This window comes from Myodes glareolus, chromosome 18 (assembly GCF_982192425.1).
Source record: "Myodes glareolus chromosome 18, mMyoGla1.1, whole genome shotgun sequence".
NCBI lineage: Eukaryota > Metazoa > Chordata > Mammalia > Rodentia > Cricetidae > Myodes > Myodes glareolus.
In genome coordinates, this window is record NC_142043.1 from 68,681,478 (window position 1) to 68,701,802 (window position 20,325).

Genomic DNA, 20,325 nt, shown 5'->3' on the forward strand with positions numbered 1-20,325 from the left:
TACATGAAAATAATATTTTTTGCTTTTTTTTATTTTTGAGGCAAGATCTAATTATGTAGCTCTGGCTGTCTTGGAACTCACTCTGTAGACCAGGTTGGACTCAAACTAAGAGATCTGCCTGCCTTTGCCTCCTGTGTGCTGAGATTAAAGGGGTATGCCACCACCGCCTGGGGAATAAAATAATCTTTTTTAAGCATTTCAGTGTTTTGCATCTGTCTTTGCACTGCATGTGTGCAGTGTCCTAGGAGGCCAGTAGAGGGCGTTAGATCTGCTGTCACTGGAATTGTAAGATTGCAATCTGACATGCAGGTGCTGAGAACCAAACTTGGGTCCTCTGTAAAAGCAACAAGTATTCTTAAGTGTCTCCAAGTCCCAATATTTTACATTCCTTTTTGATTATTAGAACAATTATAAATATTTACTTCTTTTTATTTCTTATGTGTATGTGCATGTGCCTGAGTGTATATGTGTACCACATGGATACAGGATCCTGAGGAGGTCAGAAGGGCTGTGCATCCCCTGGAACTGGAGTTATAGGCAGCTGTGCACTGACATGTGGATGATGGGAGCCAAACCCAGGTCCTCTGGATGAACAGCCAATGCTCTTAACTACTAACCCTTCTCTTTGGTCCCCATTTATTATTAATACTTTTTACATGTTTTATTTCATAATTTGTGATAGTATAAATCACTTTTCTGTTGCTATGATAAACACATTGACCAAGGTGACTTAAAGAAGGATTTACTGAGGCTAATGGTTCCAGAGGGATAAGAGTCAGTCACCACCACAGTGAGGAGGATGGCAGCAGACAGGTATGGCAGTTAGAGCAGGATGCTGAGAGCTCACATCTTGAACCACATGCAGGAAGCAGAGAGAGCAAACTGGGAATGAAAAGTGAGAAATCTCAAAGCCTGCCCCAGCGACACACTCCAGATACCTCTATCCCCCATTTCTCCCAAGGATCAGAGGACATTGTAGATGAGAAGGCAGAAAGAACGGAAGAGTTGGAGGGCCAGGATGGGGAGAACACTGTGCTGTAGACAGGATTTGGCTACTATACTTAGGAGCTGCATAATATCAAGCCAGCCAGAATTCCTGGGAAGATGAGGGAAGTGCTCTCCAGGCCCACCCCTTACAGAGGAGCTGTTGGCAGGTAGTAACTGCTGGAGGAGAGAGAATCATTACTTCTTGAGGGTGTAGCCACTGGTGGGGTTCCCACACCCCAGTGGATGATTTCATAGCCAAACACATATGAACAGTTCTAACTAGACATGAAGCTGTGACAGGGATGTTTTGAGAAAGTATTTGGGGGAGTAAAAAGGGGAGATGGTGGGTGTATATGATCATATTGCATTGTATCTATGTAGGGAATTCTCCTTAAAAAAACTTAATTTTAAAAAATACTCTTGGTATGAATTTTAAAAAAGTCCACTCAAGTAGTGTATTTGTTACTGCTAATAAACCTACATTAACACATCATTATTATTCTAAATATAGTTAATAATTCACTTAAAAATATTTATTAATTTTATGTGTACAGTGTTCTGCCTTCATGTATGTCTATGCATCATGTGTTGCAGTGCCCAAGAGCAGTTGATCCCCAAGAATTTCGGGGCTGTATTTGGTTGTTTCTGTGTCACTGTCATGGGATTATATGACTCTGGCTCCAGTAAGCTCCAAAATGAAAGAAAATAAAAAACAGTAACTGACTTACAAAACGTGATTTATTGGTTTTGTGGAGCTACTGAATAAGGGCCATTGAGATTCTACAGTAGATGTGATGTGAAAGACGCAAAAAGACAAAACTCAGGTCAGGGGGAATTCCATGGGTATGTGAGCTGTGAGGGGCTCAGCCTCAGGACCAAGAGAAAAGCAAGATGGAGTACACTTGGGGAAGACAACATGATGAATTGGGTCAGGAAACACCCTGTGTCAGGTCATCCAGCACACCACTTCTTCCCTGGAGAGGACCACACACCTGCAACAAAACAGACAGGAGAGAGATGTGTTCCTGAGGTCCTGAGTTATGATCATGTCACTGCACAATTCTCCAACAATGTTCCAACCGTGTTTTCACCCATCTCCCCTTCCCTCGCTCCCACTGTGTGGTGGCTTCAGCTCCCACAAACACAAACCCTCACCTTCCTCTCCAGGGTGTGGCTCATAAGGGCCCTGGGTGTCTGGAGGAGCCACCTGATCGCAGGCCTTGAATGATGAAGATGGTGCCCACCACGATGCCCACGATGCCCACGGACAACCCCAGGGCACAGACCACAGTCTCTGTCAGTTCTGACATGGGGACTGGAACCTTGGGTTCTGGGAAAGTGAAGTTTCTGGAGTCAGGGGGGACCATGTTCATGTATGTGTATGTAAGAGGGCCCGTGTGAGGAAGGAAGTTAACTCACACAGACTTTGGGGCTGGGCTGTGGGAGAACATGAAGTCTACCATAGAAAGTCTTAAAGAGTGGAAAATGAGTTTGGTTACCAGAGCAGAAGGCAGGCTGTTCTAGAGCTGACAAAGAACAAGAACATGCAGACGCAGGGAGAACCCACACATACCCCAGTGTTGCAGCACCGGTGCAGAAGCAGGGAGAACCCACACGTACCCCAGTGTTGCAGCACCAGAAGCAGGGAGAACCCACACGTACCCCAGTGTTGCAGTGCCGGTGCAGAAGCAGGGAGAACCCACACGTACCCCAGTGTCTCAGCGCCGGCTCCTCCAGGCCCCAGTGCTCCACTTTGCAGTCATAGACGTCATCGTCAGAAGGGATGAAGGTCAGGTAAGACATCTTTTGGAAGGAATGGTCACTCTTGGAGATGAAGCTGGTCTCATAAACAGTCTCTGTGACTGACTTGCTGTTTCTCAACCATGTGATGTTGACCACAGGAGGGAAAATGTTGTCCACAAAACAGACAAGGGTGTTGGGCTGACCCAGCAGCACAGGGGTCTTGGGGAACACAGTCACCTCAGGAACCTCTGGAAAGGAAATGGCCAGGACATGAGCGATTGATGGGAGTTTCTCTCCCTGACATTCTGCACTGTCTGATTGTTGAGGTTCACATACATGATGATCCAAAACCCTGAGCTACCCTTCTGCTTGGAGCTAATGTGTGCTGCATCCACTTTATCCCTGTGCCCTTCTTTGTCGGGTGTTAGGAAGTCTGTTGGGGTCTCTAGGAAGGATTCAAGGAGTGCATTGTGGGAACAAAGAGCTTTATATTACATGGAATGTGTGATTTGTAAAAAGAAAGAGGATGAGGGCTTGGGGATGTAGAGATCTGCACGTGCCTTGGAAAGGGGAGGATTTAATAGAGCAGTGGATCACATTCCCCACCAGGGAAGGGAGGAGGAGCATGGTCTGAGCACATACCGTTGGTAGCTGGGGTAAAATTGGACCTCTTAGTCAGAAGGTCCAAGTTGAATTTTTCTACAGCTATATTTTGCAGTCCACCTTGTGGGTCATAGCTTCTCAGTTGGCCAAACTCAGGAATCCTCCAGACTGTCTCCTTCTTACCCAAGTCCACATATAACTCCTCATCGCCATCAAATTCCATTGTAAACTGCCCGTTGGATCCGTAAGACTGATAGGTAGTTATACCATAGGTGCCAACATGGTCAGCTGGTGAATTCAGGTAGATAGCAGGAAGAACAGAAAAAATGGAAAACAGTAAGGAAAAAGGATGATATTAAACAGAATGAGAAAGCGCCATGACCTTCATTTTTGTCACATTTCCATCACCCGCTTCCCCTACCCCCTCAGTGTTGGTTACAGTCCAGTCTTTCCCTCTATGACATGTGCTACATGATGGTGGAATGTCACGTGTTGATTTTTGCTGTCCTGAGCACCTCCAGCAGATATATATATGAAGGCCTATACCAAGAAGCTCACAACTGAATGAAAGAGAAATGCGTTCTTTTCAAGGATTCAGTTGGTCTGCTTACTTCTCTTCTTAGGTTTTATATCTTATTGATCTTTAATATGTTAATAACATATGTGTTACACTTCATTTTCCTTCTAAAGAAGGACATTTTCCACACAAGTATTCTTCTCATTTTTTTTTTACAAAAGGAAAAACATATAGAATACTATAGGGAGAGAATAATGACATCACTGCAAAATATGTGGAAACTGCTGTGCCTAAAGTTCTTGTATTGTCAACTGTGGGGAATCACAGGACAGCTTTCTTATATCTTCTAGAATAAAAGAAAATGAGACCTTATTAGATTTTACTCTTCTGTCAACCCCTACCTCTACCTCCTCTGCCCCAAATCAACCCTGACATTCACTTGCATTTCCATGGTGAGTTAAAGCTTTTTCCTGACAGTGAGCATGTGTGAGGTTCCACAGTAAATGACGGCCAGGGCAGATGGGCCCACCCAGAGGATGCCAAATACACATTTATTGTCAAGGCATAGTGCAGAAGGAGCTGCGGGCAGGCCTGCTTTTTGTCCCGCCCAGCTCCTGCACAACTAGCTTTACACCCGAAATAACAACACACAAATTGTATTCATTTAAACACTGCCTGGCCCGTTAGCTCTAGCCTCTTACTGGCTAACTCTCACATCTTGATTAACCCATTTCTAATAATGTGTATAGCCACTTGACTATGGCTTACCAGCATGAGTCTAACCACCGTCTGTCCTGGGTAGGAGAAGCATGGTGTCTGCCTGACTCTGCTTCTTTCTCCCAGCATTCTGTTCTGTCTACTCCACCCACCTAAGGGCTGGCCTATCAAAAAGCCAAGGCAGTTTCTTTATTAACCAATGAAAGTAACACAAAGACGGATGACCCTCCTACACCATTTCCCCTTTTTCTGTTTAAACAATAAAGAAAGGCTTTCACTTTAACATAGTAAAATTACATATAACAAAAACAGTTATCAAGCAAGAATTACAGTTACAATATTTATATCTATTTTATCTTTTATTGTAACTAAGGAAAACTATAACTATAACTATCTATCTATTCTTCAACTCCATAAAAGACTCCAGAAGGATATAATATTACCTAAGTAAACAAGAAGTAAGCAACTTCCAAAACTCTAGAAATGAGAGACATCTTGCTGCCTGGACAGTCACCCAAAGTTCTTCTGTACCGTTGGGACATCCATCTTCAACCTACAGACCCATAGTATCCAGCAGACATTTCCACGAAGCAGGAAATTTCAAAGACAGTTCAATCACTTTCTTCTGTATCCTGCAGAATGTCTCATAGACACTTTCATGAATCAGGAACCCTGAAAGATCATCTCACCTCTAGCCTAGATCAGCAGTCCTCTCTCTGCGGGTTCTTTGTGTCCAGTTTATGCAACAGTCCAGGCAAGAGCAGTTTCTTGCCCAAATGGCTATCAAACTCCATGAGAAACTTCTTTGATACCCATCTTCTTCTTGAAGTAGCTGGTGCTGCCAGAAGCAGATGTGTCTCATTGTCATGAAAAGCCCTAAGTTATTAAAACATTAAATGCCATATTCTGAAGTCTTTGAAAGATATGAAGAATGCCTGTTTAACTGAAATATATCTCTACATATCTAGAAAATCTAACTAACATGACTACAAGCTTGACTATTATTGATGATTATCAATTAACAACCTATATTTTCTAATTATACATTACATTTTTAAATGAACTACACAATCACAATACATTAATCAAGATCAGAAATACATATACATATAACAAAATTGACCTTAAACTTGTATCAATACGGCAAAATTTATACCAATGCAAATTATTCATATCTATATCATATCCCCCTTTAAATGTAAAAGAACATTTATGAACAATATTTGGGAATATGGGCGCAGTTTTTTCCTCTCCAAACTGCTTCCTGCAGTATAGGGGCGCTGTTAATCAGGTCTTTTATGGTGTAACCAGGTTCATCTCAGTCGGCAGTTGAGTGAAGTAATTTTTTAAGGGTGTTCACAGCAACCTTTCAGGAGGGCGTGGTCTATCATACCATATTGGGATAGAAGCAATCCACAGGGTCTCATCCTCTGTGAAAACAAAAAAAGAACCTCCTTTCCAAAGAATCATGTCCTTAGACCCAAATTCTGAAGTCATAATACTTTTATAATAATATACATGGTGGTTTAGCCTAGCAGCCCATACAATGAAATGTCTCTTTGTACTTAGCTCTTTCACAGTCAAAAGTTTTAAAGAAAACACAATAAAATACATAATCCAGACCCTCTGTGAATTTTCCATTTTTACGTGGCTTATTTTCACTCTATCACTTTACTTTATTCTGTCTCTTTAAAGACTTTACCTTTTTTTAAGGCATTAACTTTATTCTCTATATTATTTTTCTTCTCTCTCCCAAGCCTATGTACACTCATCCAATATTGTGATCCATTTAGAGGTCTTTTATGTCTGAATCTGTCCTGAAATTGTGAATCTGTAATTTTTTTACTGTCCAGGAACATTTTTGATTTGCGCCTTTAAATCGCTAAGCGCTTAAGAATCTAAGCTGTGACATTCCTAGGTCAAAAACAGGTACTGTGGGCTTGCCACGCCCAGTCTAACATGGCGCTTGTGCCTCTGAGCCTTGCACATTGCACTGCTAGCATGGCAGAGGCCCTTGTGCCTCTGAGCCTCAGCACGCAATGACCCCCTTTTAGGCATACAGTGAGTCTAGTTGCTGAAAAGGAAAAAGAAAAAAATACCACCCTGATGCTGGAATGCAGGGCCTTAGCAATAAACAATTCAGGCCCCTTGCTGTAAGGGAGGGGAAGGGGGCCTTCTGTCCTGTGACAGGATGTAAGTCAGGATATCTACAGCCGGCCATCGGCCATCGGGTCTCCAGTTAGAAAGGCAGGAAGAGATAAGGAAATACCACCCTGAACAACCCCCAACCCCCACCTTGGTATCTAGGTGGGTCTCCAGCTAGGAAGGCAGGAAGAGATAAGGAAAACAGGAAGCACAACCCCCTCCTTGGTATTTAGATGAAAGGTCAAGAATGTGCCACTCAGCTTAGCCTTATTTGAATTGACCAATGGAATGAATCCCCGTAACCACGCTTTTTTGCTTCTGTACCCGCGCTTTTGCTCTCCTATAAGAATCCCTCACCCCCAACCTGGGGGCGCGCAAGTCTTCCGAGAGACCTTGCCGCCCCAGGTACCTGTGTATTCGAATAAACCTCTTGCTGTTTGCATCTGAAAGTGTGGCTTCGTCGGGTTTGTGGGTTCGGGGCCTCTCTCGCAAGGAAGACATCCTTCGGGGGTCTTCATTTGGTGCGTTGGCTGGGAAGCCTGAGGCCCCCACCCAGGGACCATCAACCACCTTCGGGAGGTAAGCTGGCCAGCATTCTTATGTCCTATGTCCTGTAAATGTCTCACGTCTTTTGCGTTTGAATGTTGCGCTGCGAATTTGAATTCTGTTAGAATCAGCTGAGTCTGTATTTGGCGGGTCTCGGAAGGGACTGACGGGTCTGAACTTCCCCCCCCCCGCAACCCTGGAAGACGTTCCGGGGGTGTCTGGTCTGTCTGGAGCCCGATTTTTTGGGGCTCATCTGTCAGAACCCGCGACCAGAGCCGGACTTTTTGGGTCACCACCGTGGTCCGAGGGTCGCATGGTTCTTCTGGGAGGCCAATCGTCCGGACCTTTTCTGAAGCCTCCGTCTGAAATACTGCTTTCGGGGTTTCGCCGAAGCCGCGCAGCGCGTCTGATTGTCAGTCTGTTTGTCTTATTGTTCATTTTTGTGGTCTATCTGTTCATTTATTGGAATACTAACATGGGACAGTCGCTAACTACTCCTTTAAGCCTTACTCTAGACCACTGGTCGGACGTCTCTAACCGAGCGAGCAATCGGTCGCTTGAGGTCAAGAAGAAAAAATGGCGGACTTTCTGTTCCTCGGAATGGCCCGCATTTAACCTGGGCTGGCCGCGGGATGGCACCTTTGACAAAAACATTATCTTGCAGGTTAAAGAACGGGTCCTCGATAAAGGACCCCATGGACGCCCTGACCAGGTCGCTTATATCATCACCTGGGAAAGTTTGGCTTATGATCCACCCCCCTGGGTGGCTCCCTTTATTTCTCCAGACAAACCCCAACCTTCCGTAAGCCTCATTCCCTCGGCCCCGAATCCTCCTTTGTCCTCCCCTCCTATGCCTTCCCTACCTAAACCCCTTACTCCTATGGCCTCCTCTCTTTATCCCACACTGACGAAGAAGGGGACCCTCAAGCCGTCTGTCCTCCCCCCTGACCCAAATGCCCCTCTCGTAGACCTCCTATCCGACGAAGATCCTCCTCCCTATAATCCCCAGGAGGAGCCCGGAGATCGTGAGGCTGACTCTGTGACGCCCTCGTCACAGAACTCCCTGCCTGTTGCCTCTCCCGTTGCAAGCAGGCTCTGGGGAAAGCGTGAACCGTCGCCCCCAGACTCAACTTCCCGAGCATTTCCCTTGCGACAGGGAAAGGACGGCCAACTTCAATACTGGCCCTTTTCTGCCTCTGATCTATACAATTGGAAACAACACAATCCCCCTTTTTCTAAGGACCCCATAGCATTAACTAACCTAATAGAATCTATTCTGACCACCCACCAGCCAACATGGGACAACTGTCAACAGCTTTTACAGGCTCTCCTCACTTCTGAGGAGAAACAAAGAGTCCTCGTAGAGGCACGGAAGCAGGTCCTAGGAGATGATGGAAGGCCAACCCAGTTGCCCAATGAGATCGATGCCGCCTTCCCTCTCACCAGGCCTGACTGGGATCACGCCACGGTTGCAGGTAGGACGCACCTACACCTTTACCGCCAGTTGCTCATAGCGGGTCTCCGAGGGGCTGGTCGCCGCCCCACCAATTTGGCACAGGTAAAGCAGACAATCCAAGGGGCAGATGAGTCTCCAGCAGCATTTTTGGAAAGACTTAAGGAAGCATATCGTATGTATACGCCTTATGATCCTGAGGACCCAGGGCAGGCTACTGGTATGTCGATGTCTTTTATTTGCCAGTCTGCACCCGACATTAGGAATAAGTTACAGAGATTGGAGAATTTGCAGGGATATACACTGCAAGATCTACTTAAGGAAGCCGAGAAAATCTTTAATAAGAGGGAGACTCAAGAGGAAAGGGAGGACCGTATCCGCAGAGAAAAGGAAGAAAGGGAGGACAGATTAAGAAGGGAAGCAGAGGAGAAGGAGGATGCTAGAGACAGAAAGAGAAATAGGGAACTGAGTCGTCTCTTGGCCGCCATAGTTCAGGGACAGGACAGCCAAAAGGGAGACAGGATGGGAGAACGGAGAGGCCCTCGCGTGGAACGCGACCAATGCGCCTACTGCAAGGAAAGAGGGCATTGGGCAAAGGACTGCCCTAAGAAGACCCGCAGACCCAGAGGCCCCAAACCACAAGCCTCACTCCTAGCCCTAGAGGAAGACTAGGGAAGTCAGGGCCAGGAGCCCCCCCCTGAGCCCAGGATAACACTCAATGTCAGGGGGCAGCCAGTTACCTTCCTAGTGGATACCGGTGCTCAGCATTCAGTTCTTACCCAGTCACCAGGCCCACTCAGTGAACGAACTGCTTGGGTACAAGGGGCCACAGGCGGAAGAAGATATCGTTGGACCACCGAACGGAAGGTACAACTAGCAACCGGTAAAGTGACTCATTCCTTCCTACATGTCCCAGACTGCCCCTATCCCTTACTAGGGCGAGACTTACTCACCAAACTGAAAGCCCAAATTCACTTTGAGGGGGCAGGGGCTCGAGTGTCGGGTCCAAATGGAAAACCCCTCCAAGTCTTGACCTTACAATTGGAAGACGAATACCGACTATATGAGCAGGACTCTAAGACACAAGGATCCAGGGACCTGGACATGTGGCTTACAGAGTACCCACTGGCATGGGCCGAGACTGGGGGTATGGGGCTAGCCCTACAGCAGCCCCCTTTGATCGTAGACCTGAAGGCCACAGCCACCCCAGTCTCAGTCAAACAATACCCCATGTCGAATGAGGCCTACCAGGGGATAAGACCTCATATAAAGAGACTATTAGAACAAGGTATTCTGACTCCCTGTCGGTCACCTTGGAATACCCCCCTCCTCCCAGTAAAGAAACCAGGGACAGAGGATTATCGACCGGTACAGGACCTCAGGGAAGTTAATAAGAGGGTTGAAGACATACACCCGACCGTCCCCAATCCATATAATTTACTAAGCACCCTGCCACCATCTCACACCTGGTATACGGTGCTAGACTTGAAGGATGCCTTCTTCTGTCTCAGATTAAGCCCCAAAAGCCAACCCCTTTTCGCCTTCGAATGGAAGGACCCCGAATTGGGAATTTCAGGCCAACTGACTTGGACCCGGCTCCCACAAGGTTTTAAGAATAGTCCCACGCTCTTTGACGAAGCCTTGCACCGGGACCTTGCGGACTTCAGAGTTCAACACCCGTCATTGATCCTACTCCAGTACGTGGACGACCTTCTACTGGCAGCCTCCACAGAACGTGACTGCCGACAAGGTACGGGGGCCCTATTGCGAACTCTGGGACGGCTGGGCTATCAAGCATCTGCCAAAAAGGCCCAGATATGCCAGACTGAGGTGACCTATTTGGGATATAAATTAAAAGAAGGGCAGCGTTGGCTTACAGCCGCACGCAAAGAGACTGTATCCCGTATACCTGCACCTCGAGACCATCGCCAGCTGAGGGAATTCCTGGAGACTGCCGGGTTCTGCCGCTTATGGATACCAGGCTTCGCAGAAATGGCAGCTCCTCTCTACCCCCTCACAAAGCAGGGGGTACCATTCGGATGGACAGATAAACAACAAAAGGCTTTTGAGGACATCAAACGTGCCCTCCTGTCCTCTCCAGCACTGAGCCTGCCTGACATCACTAAACCATTCGAACTGTTCGTTGATGAAAAACAAGGTTATGCCAAGGGGGTTTTGACGCAAAGGCTTGGGCCATGGAAACGCCCTGTTGCGTATTTATCAAAGAAATTAGACCCAGTAGCCTCAGGCTGGCCCCCTTGTCTGCGGATGGTGGCAGCCATTGCCGTCCTTATTAAGGATGCTGGCAAACTGACTTTGGGACAGCCCTTGACCATTCTGGCACCCCATGCCGTCGAGGCCTTGATTAGGCAGCCCCCTGACCGGTGGCTCTCCAACGCCCACATGACCCACTACCAATCCTTGCTGTTGGATACGGACCGAGTCCAGTTCGGACCGGTAGTCGCCCTTAATCCGGCGACCTTGCTACCCACACCGGAAGGACCAGACCAGCATGACTGCCTTCAGATCCTCGCGGAAATGCATGGAACCCAGACGGACTTGACTGATCAGCCCCTCCCAGATGCGGACCACACCTGGTACACCGATGGGAGCAGCTATCTACTGAATGGAGAACGTAGGGCGGGAGCCGCAGTTACCACGGAGACCCAGGTAATCTGGGCCAGTGCCTTACCCAGCGGCACCTCGGCCCAACGAGCTGAACTCATCGCTCTAACTCAAGCCCTTAGATTGGCAGAAGGTAAGAAGCTGAATGTTTATACTGATAGTCGGTATGCTTTCGCCACCGCACACATACATGGAGAAATATACCGGAGACGAGGGCTCTTAACCTCAGAAGGCAAGGAAATTAAAAATAAAGCAGAGATCCTTGCTCTATTAGAGGCCTTATTCCTCCCCAAGAGACTAAGCATTATGCATTGTCCCGGACACCAAAAAGGGGATCACGCCGAGGCCAGAGGAAATCGGCGGGCGGATGAAGCGGCCCGAGAGGCTGCTTTGGGACCACAGATTCTCCCCCTAGTATCCGAGCCCGTCCAATCCACAATAGACTGGGCCTATGATAAAGAGGACATACACCTACTCCGAAAATTGGGGGCAGAATATAACTCAGCGAATAGACGCTGGATTTATTGGTGAAAAATAGCAGTGCCCATAAAAATAACCCAGGAACTTATAGACTAGTTACATAAGTTGACCCATTTGGGTACGAAGAAAATGAAAACCCTCCTAGACAGAATGGAAACAGGACAATACCTCTTGAACAGAGACGGGGCACTTCAACGGGCAACAGACAATTGCAGGGCCTGTGCCCAAATCAATGCAGGCCACTCGAAAGCCCTCCAAGGGGTGCGCCTCAGAGGACATCGGCCCGGTGTCCACTGGGAAATAGACTTTACTGAAGTTAAGCCCGGCTTATATGGGTACAAGTACCTGCTGGTTTTTATAGACACCTTTTCAGGATGGGTAGAGGCCTATCCCACCAAACATGAAACAGCCAAGATGGTTGCCAAGAAGCTATTAGAGGAAATTTTTCCCCGATATGGTATGCCAAAGGTGTTGGGATCTGATAACGGGCCAGCCTTCGTCTCCCAGGTAAGTCAGTTGGTGGCCAAGTTACTGGGGATTGATTGGAAATTACATTGTGCTTATAGACCCCAGAGTTCAGGACAAGTAGAACGTATAAATAGAACTATTAAGGAGACTTTGTCTAAATTAACGCTCGCAACTGGCTTAAAGGATTGGGTGTTGCTCCTGCCCCTGGCCCTATATCGGGCCAGGAACACCCCCCGGGCCACATGGCCTTACCCCTTTTGAAATATTATATGGGGCACCGCCTCCAGCCGTACATTTCTTTGACACGGACATTGCAGACTATGCTAACTCCCCTTCTCTACAAGCTCACTTGCAGGCCCTGCAGCTGGTACAACAAGAGGTCTGGAAACCCCTAGCAGCCGCCTACAAAGACAACCTTAACCAGCCAGTGGCACCTCATCCGTACCAGATCGGGGACACCGTTTGGGTCCGTAGACATCAAACTAAGAATCTGGAACCGCGCTGGAAGGGACCGTACACTGTTCTCCTGACCACCCCAACGGCGCTCAAGGTGGACGGAATTGCTGCCTGGATCCACGCCTCACACGTGAAAGCCGCCAGCCCAGAACAACAGACGGCCAGCCAAAAGGAAGGATGGAAGATCCAATGCTTCCAAAACCCCTTAAAGATAAGACTGGTTCGAAAATGATATTATGGGCAGTAGTCTTTCCCATGTTGATCTTGGGATCCATGGGGACTCCTAATGGAAGCCCCCACGCAATTTATTCCTTAACTTGGCAGATTATTTCCCAGACTGGGGAGGTAGTCTGGAAGACGACTGGCCAACATGCCCTCAATACCTGGTGGCCTCCCCTCACCCCAGATTTTTGTCAGCTAGCTGCGGGACTAGACTCTTGGGACATAGCCACCACTGACTATAATCAATTAACGAGAAGCATGCCGCCAACGGGGGGAGGATCTGTAGGCTGCTCCAACCCCGGGCGAAGATGTCGATTAGCAGAGGCCGACTTTTATGTCTGCCCCCGGGATGGCCGAGATCGAGCTATGGCTTACAAATGTGGGGGATATAATGAAATGTTCTGTGCGGCTTGGGGATGTGAAACGACTGGGGATGCCTACTGGAAACCCCATTCCAGCTGGGATAAGATCAGGGTGACCCGCGGCTGGAAGAAAAAGATATGGGAGGAGGAGTACTTTACAGAGTATTGCCAGCTCTCCAAATGTGGAACTGATGGAAAATGTTTGCCCCTCAATATCACCTTCACTGAACAAGGTAAAAAGGCCACTGAATGGCAAAAAGGGTATACTTGGGGGCTCAGATGGTACTTGGAGTCCACAGTCAGGGGGTTGACTTTCAAAGTACAGCTCAAAGCTGAGGCCATAGTCTCCCGGTCAATAGGCCCCAACCAGGTCCTGGCAGATCAGAGGCCCCCATCTTTACCCAAAGCACCAGCTACCCCTGGACTGACTAATCTTACCACCGCTCCCAGCACCACCCTGGCCCCCCCAGTGGCTGCAATCGAGCTGGAGGGAGGAACAGGAGATCGTCTTTTGAACCTCATTAGGGGGGCTTACCAGGCCTTGAATCACTTGGACCCGGATCGGGCCCACGATTGCTGGCTCTGCCTTAATCCCAGTCCCCCATATTATGAGGGGATAGCTCTCAGGGGCAACTATAGCAATGTCACCTCGCCACCCCCCATCTGCCAGGGCATGGACCATCATCTGACCCTTACTCAGGTAACAGGTACTGGAGCTTGCATAGGAGCTGCGTCTGGCCAGCCCTTTTGCATCTCAACCGCGCCCGTTATCAAGGGAAACTATTACCTAGTCCCACCAAATGGGACCCTCTGGGCCTGTAATACCGGCCTAACCCCCTGTGTTTCGGCAATGGTATTCAACCAAACGCGTGAATATTGTGTCTTGGTACAAATTTGGCTGCGCATCACGTACCACTCAGATGAGGCGGTCCTCCAATATTATGGATACTTTCCCCGGAGGGAAAGACGGGAAGCTATTACCCTAACCCTGGCCGTACTCCTAGGGGTGGGGGGTGTTGCTGCAGGGGTAGGTACGGGGGCCGCCGCTCTAGTACGCACGGACCAATATATGCTTTTACATCAAGCTATGAATGAGGACCTAAGGGCTCTTGAGAAGTCGGTTAGAACCCTGACGGAATCAGTAGCTTCCCTGTCAGAGGTGGTACTACAAAATAGGAGAGGACTAGATCTGCTCTTTCTAAAGGAGGGAGGCCTTTGTGCGGCCTTAAAGGAAGAATGTTGTTTTTTTACTGATAAAACCGGCGTAGTGACTGAAACTCTAGATAAACTAAAAGAAAGGCTAGAAAAACGTAAAAAAGAATTTGAAGCCCAGCAGACATGGTACGAAGGGCTTTGGAACCGATCTCCATGGTTCACCACCCTAATTTCTTCCTTAATGGGACCCATAATTCTTTTAATGTTAATTCTTACGTTCGGCCCTTGTATTTTAAATCGGTTGATTCGATTTGTTAAGGATAGACTTTCGGTTGTTCAAGCCCTGGTCTTAACTAGCCAATACCAAAGAGTAAACCAAAGAGAAAGAGATCCTATAAACACTTGCATAACAGGTTTTTTTTTCAAAAAAAAAAAATGGGGAAATGAAAAGGAAAAAGAAAAAAATACCACCCTGATGCTGGAATGCAGGGCCTTAGCAATAAACAATTCAGGCCCCTTGCTGTAAGGGAGGGGAAGGGGGCCTTCTGTCCTGTGACAGGATGTAAGTCAGGATATCTACAGCCGGCCATCGGCCATCGGGTCTCCAGCTAGAAAGGCAGGAAGAGATAAGGAAATACCACCCTGAACAACCCCCAACCCCCACCTTGGTATCTAGGTGGGTCTCCAGCTAGGAAGGCAGGAAGAGATAAGGAAAACAGGAAGCACAACCCCCTCCTTGGTATTTAGATGAAAGGTCAAGAATGTGCCACTCAGCTTAGCCTTATTTGAATTGACCAATGGAATGAATCCCCGTAACCACGCTTTTTTGCTTCTGTACCCGCGCTTTTGCTCTCCTATAAGAACCCCTCACCCCCAACCTGGGGGCGCGCAAGTCTTCCGAGAGACCTTGCCGCCCCAGGTACCTGTGTATTCGAATAAACCTCTTGCTGTTTGCATCTGAAAGTGTGGCTTCGTCGGGTTTGTGGGTTCGGGGCCTCTCTCGCAAGGAAGACATCCTTCGGGGGTCTTCAGTTGCCATCAAACAAATCATAGCACTTTACTCCAAATGTTCCATTCAAAAGGTCTGTCTCCCACAGGAGCCAGACAGAGATTGCAATGGCAGCACAGCCCAGAAACTGGTATTTCAAAACCGCCACTTTCTAGTAGACCTGATCCCACTGCGTACTCAGGCAGGAAGAGCCGAGCCATGAGCATGGTCTCAGCTACTTTGTTCCCGACCCTGAGTGGGCACACAAACATCCGGGCCCAGAAATGCACCATAGCCGGAGTTTGCACCAGCAGCAGGGCCCAGGAAGCCGTATTTTAAAATGGTACGGCTTTTTTTCTGCCACTATTGCTGAAACAGGAAATCTCTCTACAGCACATCCTAACAAACAGCAAAAAGCTGTGTTAAACTCTCCCTTTTCTTTTTAAGCCCTCTCAAGTTTTTAAGTGGATTTTGTTACCACGTTGGGCGCCAATTGTAGAAGGAGCTGTGGACAGGCCCGCTTTTTGTCCCGCCTGGCTCCCACACAACTAGCTTTACACCCGAAATAACAACACACAAATTGTATTCAGCATAGATTTTAGCATTCAGTTTTTGTTTTGTTTTTGAGACAGGGTTTCTCTGTGTAGTCTTGACTGTCCTCTGGACCTCACTCTGTAGACCAGACTGACCTTGAACTCACAGAGATCCACCTGCCTCTGTTTCCTGAGTGCTGGGATTAAATGCAAAAGCTGCTGCCATCACCACCACCTGTCTTAGTTTCTTATCTTTTATCCTGTCTCCATTTATTTAACATGGTGCTGTTTATGGAGCAGCTGGCCGTGCAGACCAGGCCTCTGCACATGTACTGTGCTGTGAGTGGCTGTGGACAAGTTAACATCTGGCCTTCTACACAAGCAACTGCCCAGCAAACCTCCACCACCCTCTCACAATCCTGCTGTTTTTAGAGGTCTCTTTTTCTCATTGAAATCAAAGTTGTTGTTTTTTAATTTTCTGAGGGTTTACTGCTGTGGGATACTGAGTTGAATTTGCTCCTCTCACCTGTCTAAGCCACCTGATTGGCACAGAGGCATAGGTGAGACTTTTGAGCAGAGAGTAAGGAGAAGGGGGAAATCTAGGCTCTGGAGACAGACAGACAGAGGGAGAGAGGGAGATGCCTGGGGCCAGTCAGCCAGCCAGACATGGAGGAAGCAAGAAAGCAGGACAAACAGAATGAAAGAAAGGTAAAAATCCTGAAGCAAAATGTAGATGAAGAGAGACAGATTAATTTAAATTAAAAGAGCTAGCTATAAATAAGTACAAGCTAAGGCTGAGTTTTCATAATTAATATAAGTCTCTCTGTCATTATTTGGGAGCTGGCTGATGAGACAGAAAGATCAGCTACAGTTTATCCCCAGTTTTAATTAATAGATTTTCAATCTCACTATGACCCCCAGCCCCTCTGTCTCTCGATCCACATCTGACTGGCTCCTACCTTCCCTGCATGGCCATTTGACTGATCTTATCAGTCTTTTTCCCACACCACACCTCACCAAAGCTTCCTTATCCATTATTAATATAATTCTTGATTTCTTTTCCAAATGTGAGTGTACACAGCATTCACTTCATCAGGTTGTTGTCCTGAGCCACAAGTGTTACTGGGGACACCACTCTGCCTCCTACAGCTACAGTTTTGGCCTCAGCTGGGTCCACTGTCCTCAGCAATGGTCTTTCTGCTTCCTGACCTTGGCCTGTGTCCACAGCCAGTCTGCACACGTTTTAGGGGCAGGCAGCAGTTTTTATATATTTCAGTATCTACGTCTTAGTTGCACAAGTGCTTTATAGAGGGGACCATTGAATGGTTATTGCTAATTTTGAGGCCCATGGATACTCTGGGAATGACTGACAGGTGACAGAACCATGTGAAAGTCAGGTCAGGGTCAGCAATGAACAGTGCTATATTAGGACCCGTGCACTCATGCATTTAGCTTTGGGTACATTCTTGCTTGATGAAAATATTGAAAGTTTTATTTTATACATAAGACAATGTAATATAAGCTGAGTTAAAAATCAAAACATTTTTTGGACTTTGAAATTTTACTTTTTTTCCTTCTAAATTCAAAAGAAATGGGAATATTTTCACTTAGCCCTACAGGTCTGTGGTTCCTTGGAACTGTGCCCACTGTGTCTGCTCACACCTGATTTGAACACTCTAGTATGATACTTAAAAGAGAAACTGGGGAGAAAGGAGACAAGTTCTCTGGAGAAGTCTCCCAGGCGAGACTTCTACCTCCCAACAGAACTGGAATGAGAGCAGCCAGGGTTCACAGGTCGCTCGATCCCTTTCACTTCCTGTTTCAAACATTTGACTTTTCAACTGTATTTTAAAAAGCTACTATTAATTTCTGTAAAGTGGCACAGAGTTACGGAGGGGTCCTGAGAGAGGGCAAGGATGCACACAGGGAGGGTGGAGACAGGTGGGCAACACAGGTCATGGGGCCTCAAGCTTGTGTATCCTGTGCTTGTCTGTGTTTTTACAGAATTTCCTTAGATAAAGAGTAGGACAGGCCTATATTCCGTTGTTACAAAAATATTAAATTATATTTGGAAGGGGAACAGGGGAAAAATTAACATTTACAGGCATTTACTAATGAATTAGTAATAAAGGTCTCATTATGTAGCCCAGGTTGTCCTTGAACTCACAATCCTCCTGCTTCAGCACCTAAACACTGAGTTACCGGCGAGCACTCCCAGACCCAGCCTGGTTTTCACTGTTTTTAAAGCACACCTGCATACTTATTTGCCTTGGTCACTTGTGAGGTGACATATGAGGAAACCAAGATTCAGGAGGACTGTCCTGTAGGATGGTGGCCCCTTCTCTCACTTCCTGCCAGGGCCAGTTCCTAGCATGGAGAGTATAGTTCCCAACACAAGGGAAGTGTTTTCCGTACATCTGTATACATGATTCATGGAACTGTTTTCCTTAGGATACACTACAGGACACGGGTACAAAGGGCTCCAGAAACTCTCAAGAGAGATTTGAGAGAAAAGCTCATGGATTTTTAGTAATGAAAAATCATCCATTTGTGGAAACACCCCAAGTTTTGAGACAATTGGCCTATCACAGAGCTCTCCACACTTCCCTCACTGGGCCCACTATTAGAATTAGCACAGCTCACCAACTGGAGCCTCCTGAAGACAAACGGGGCCACACAGTTGTTAGACCATCTATTACTGAGAATTTGTATCTCAGTCAATCTGTGTCTCCCTCTTCTTCCCATTTCCCGGCTCCAGGCATCTCTCAGCCGTACAACTCACCCTTAATGTCGTCTTCACCCCCACAGGGGCCGAGCACGGTGGTCAGGGCGAGGATCCCCAGAACCAGAGCTCTGCTGGGCCTCATCCTCTCCCCGGGGTGGTCTCAGCTGCTGCTGTTCTCAGTCCTCAAGAGCTTGTGAGGATCCAGCCACGGAGGTCTGACTGCAAACCAAACGCTGCCAAATCCAATCAGAAAATTCCCTTGTGATGACGTCACAGTTGCCAGGTGCAGAGTTTGTAGTGAGAGGCCTGGAGGAGCTGAAGGGGAACTCCAGGACCACTGCAGACTCGGGTCAGAGTGGACCCGAGGGATGCCCTGGGAAGGAGAAGGCTTCATGCCAGACTTTCTCGTGTGCATGAGTGTGCAGCTGGCAAGAGAGGAGGGAATTTCTGAAAAACCTCACTGATAGGTGAATTCTTCCATAATAATGATGTTATTCAGAATTTTCTGGACTGTATGGTCCAGGAAGTCTCCCCTGAATTTCTTTCTTCCTATGGCTTCCCCAACCCCAATACCCAGCCACTCTCCCAGGCTCACATTTATGAATTGGCTGTTTTTTCTTTTCTGTCGGGGTCCAGTGCCTACCTGGACCATAAATTATTTCTCTGGACCAGACTCCAACATAAACTCTCTAGACCAGAGTGAAGGCGTGGGAATAAAGACACAACTCACATGGCTTTATCGGGAAGGAGATTCTCAGTGGTCCCTCATGAGGTCTTGAGTTCACAACCTGAAGAATTCCTCTCGTTTATTCTCCAAACAGTCTTTATATCAAAACATAAACTGAGCAGGAAATACACCAGCATTTGGTCTCCTAGGTACCCAGGTGAATGGCATTTTGTCACATCCGCATCTACCTGTCTGCTGTGTATGCTAGCTGTCACGTAGGCTTGAATCAGCATCTCTATCAGGCATCCTCCAAATTACAAAGAAAGGAGCAAAACCACATCCTGAGCTTTTGTTAGGGCAGTGACAGCCTGTCTGGAAGGTTATATGACCACTTCAGGTGGGGAACTATGGCTTGAGAACCTGCCTGCCATTCCATATAGAGATAGGGGCCTACACTTTTCATAGTGTGTATAGAACATTTCAAATTGCGAGTTGACACCAACTCAAGGGGTCCCCACAGGAGGTGGCCAGTCAATGTAGTTGCTCTTTCTACTTGTATAAATCTGGTTGGGAAGGGTCTTTGCTCAGAAGCCCTGGTGTTTCCGGTCTGAATGCAGAGGCTTCTGGACCTTCAACCACCATTGGGACAGCACCGTGTTTATCCAGATTTCCCCCATCTTTTGAATAATCTTCATGCTCTGTGTGTTGATGTGCTGACCATGTCTAAAGGAAGTTAGGGACACTGAACACACAATTCTGTCTAGCGCAATTACTCTTAAAATATTTTTAAATGTAACAACATTCAGTCAATTGAATGAATTGTCGAAAGGTGGTCTTGTAACTTAGAAAGTATCTTTGGTCTCCAAACTACTGGGTTTTCCAAATTTGCTTTCATTTTTTTTGTAGGAGTATGGGCATAACACTTTAATGTGA

General features: G+C 47.2%; 3 protein-coding genes across 3 annotated transcripts in view; 2 read left to right on the forward strand and 1 right to left on the reverse strand.

Annotated features, from left to right (window-relative positions):
- The window catches only part of LOC146890884 (HLA class II histocompatibility antigen, DO beta chain-like), a 295,550-nt gene that overhangs the window by 134,918 nt on the left and 140,307 nt on the right, over positions 1–20,325 (forward strand). The gene's annotated exons all lie outside the window — the stretch shown is intronic.
- On the reverse strand, positions 1,708–18,941 carry LOC148119202 (H-2 class II histocompatibility antigen, A-R alpha chain-like). The gene is made up of 5 exons (XM_087898447.1): positions 18,783–18,941; positions 3,373–3,621; positions 2,697–2,978; positions 2,143–2,317; positions 1,708–1,979 (listed from the first exon to the last, which is right to left on the reverse strand). The coding sequence occupies exons 1-4, from the start codon at positions 18,865–18,867 to the stop codon at positions 2,163–2,165; spliced, it is 771 nt and encodes a 256-aa protein (XP_087754573.1). The 5' UTR covers positions 18,868–18,941; the 3' UTR covers positions 1,708–1,979; positions 2,143–2,162.
- On the forward strand, positions 7,572–13,110 carry LOC148119203 (uncharacterized). The gene is given in 2 exon segments (XM_087897872.1): positions 7,572–12,273; positions 12,602–13,110. Coding segments are annotated over 2 exon segments (5,073 nt in total). The 3' UTR covers positions 12,973–13,110.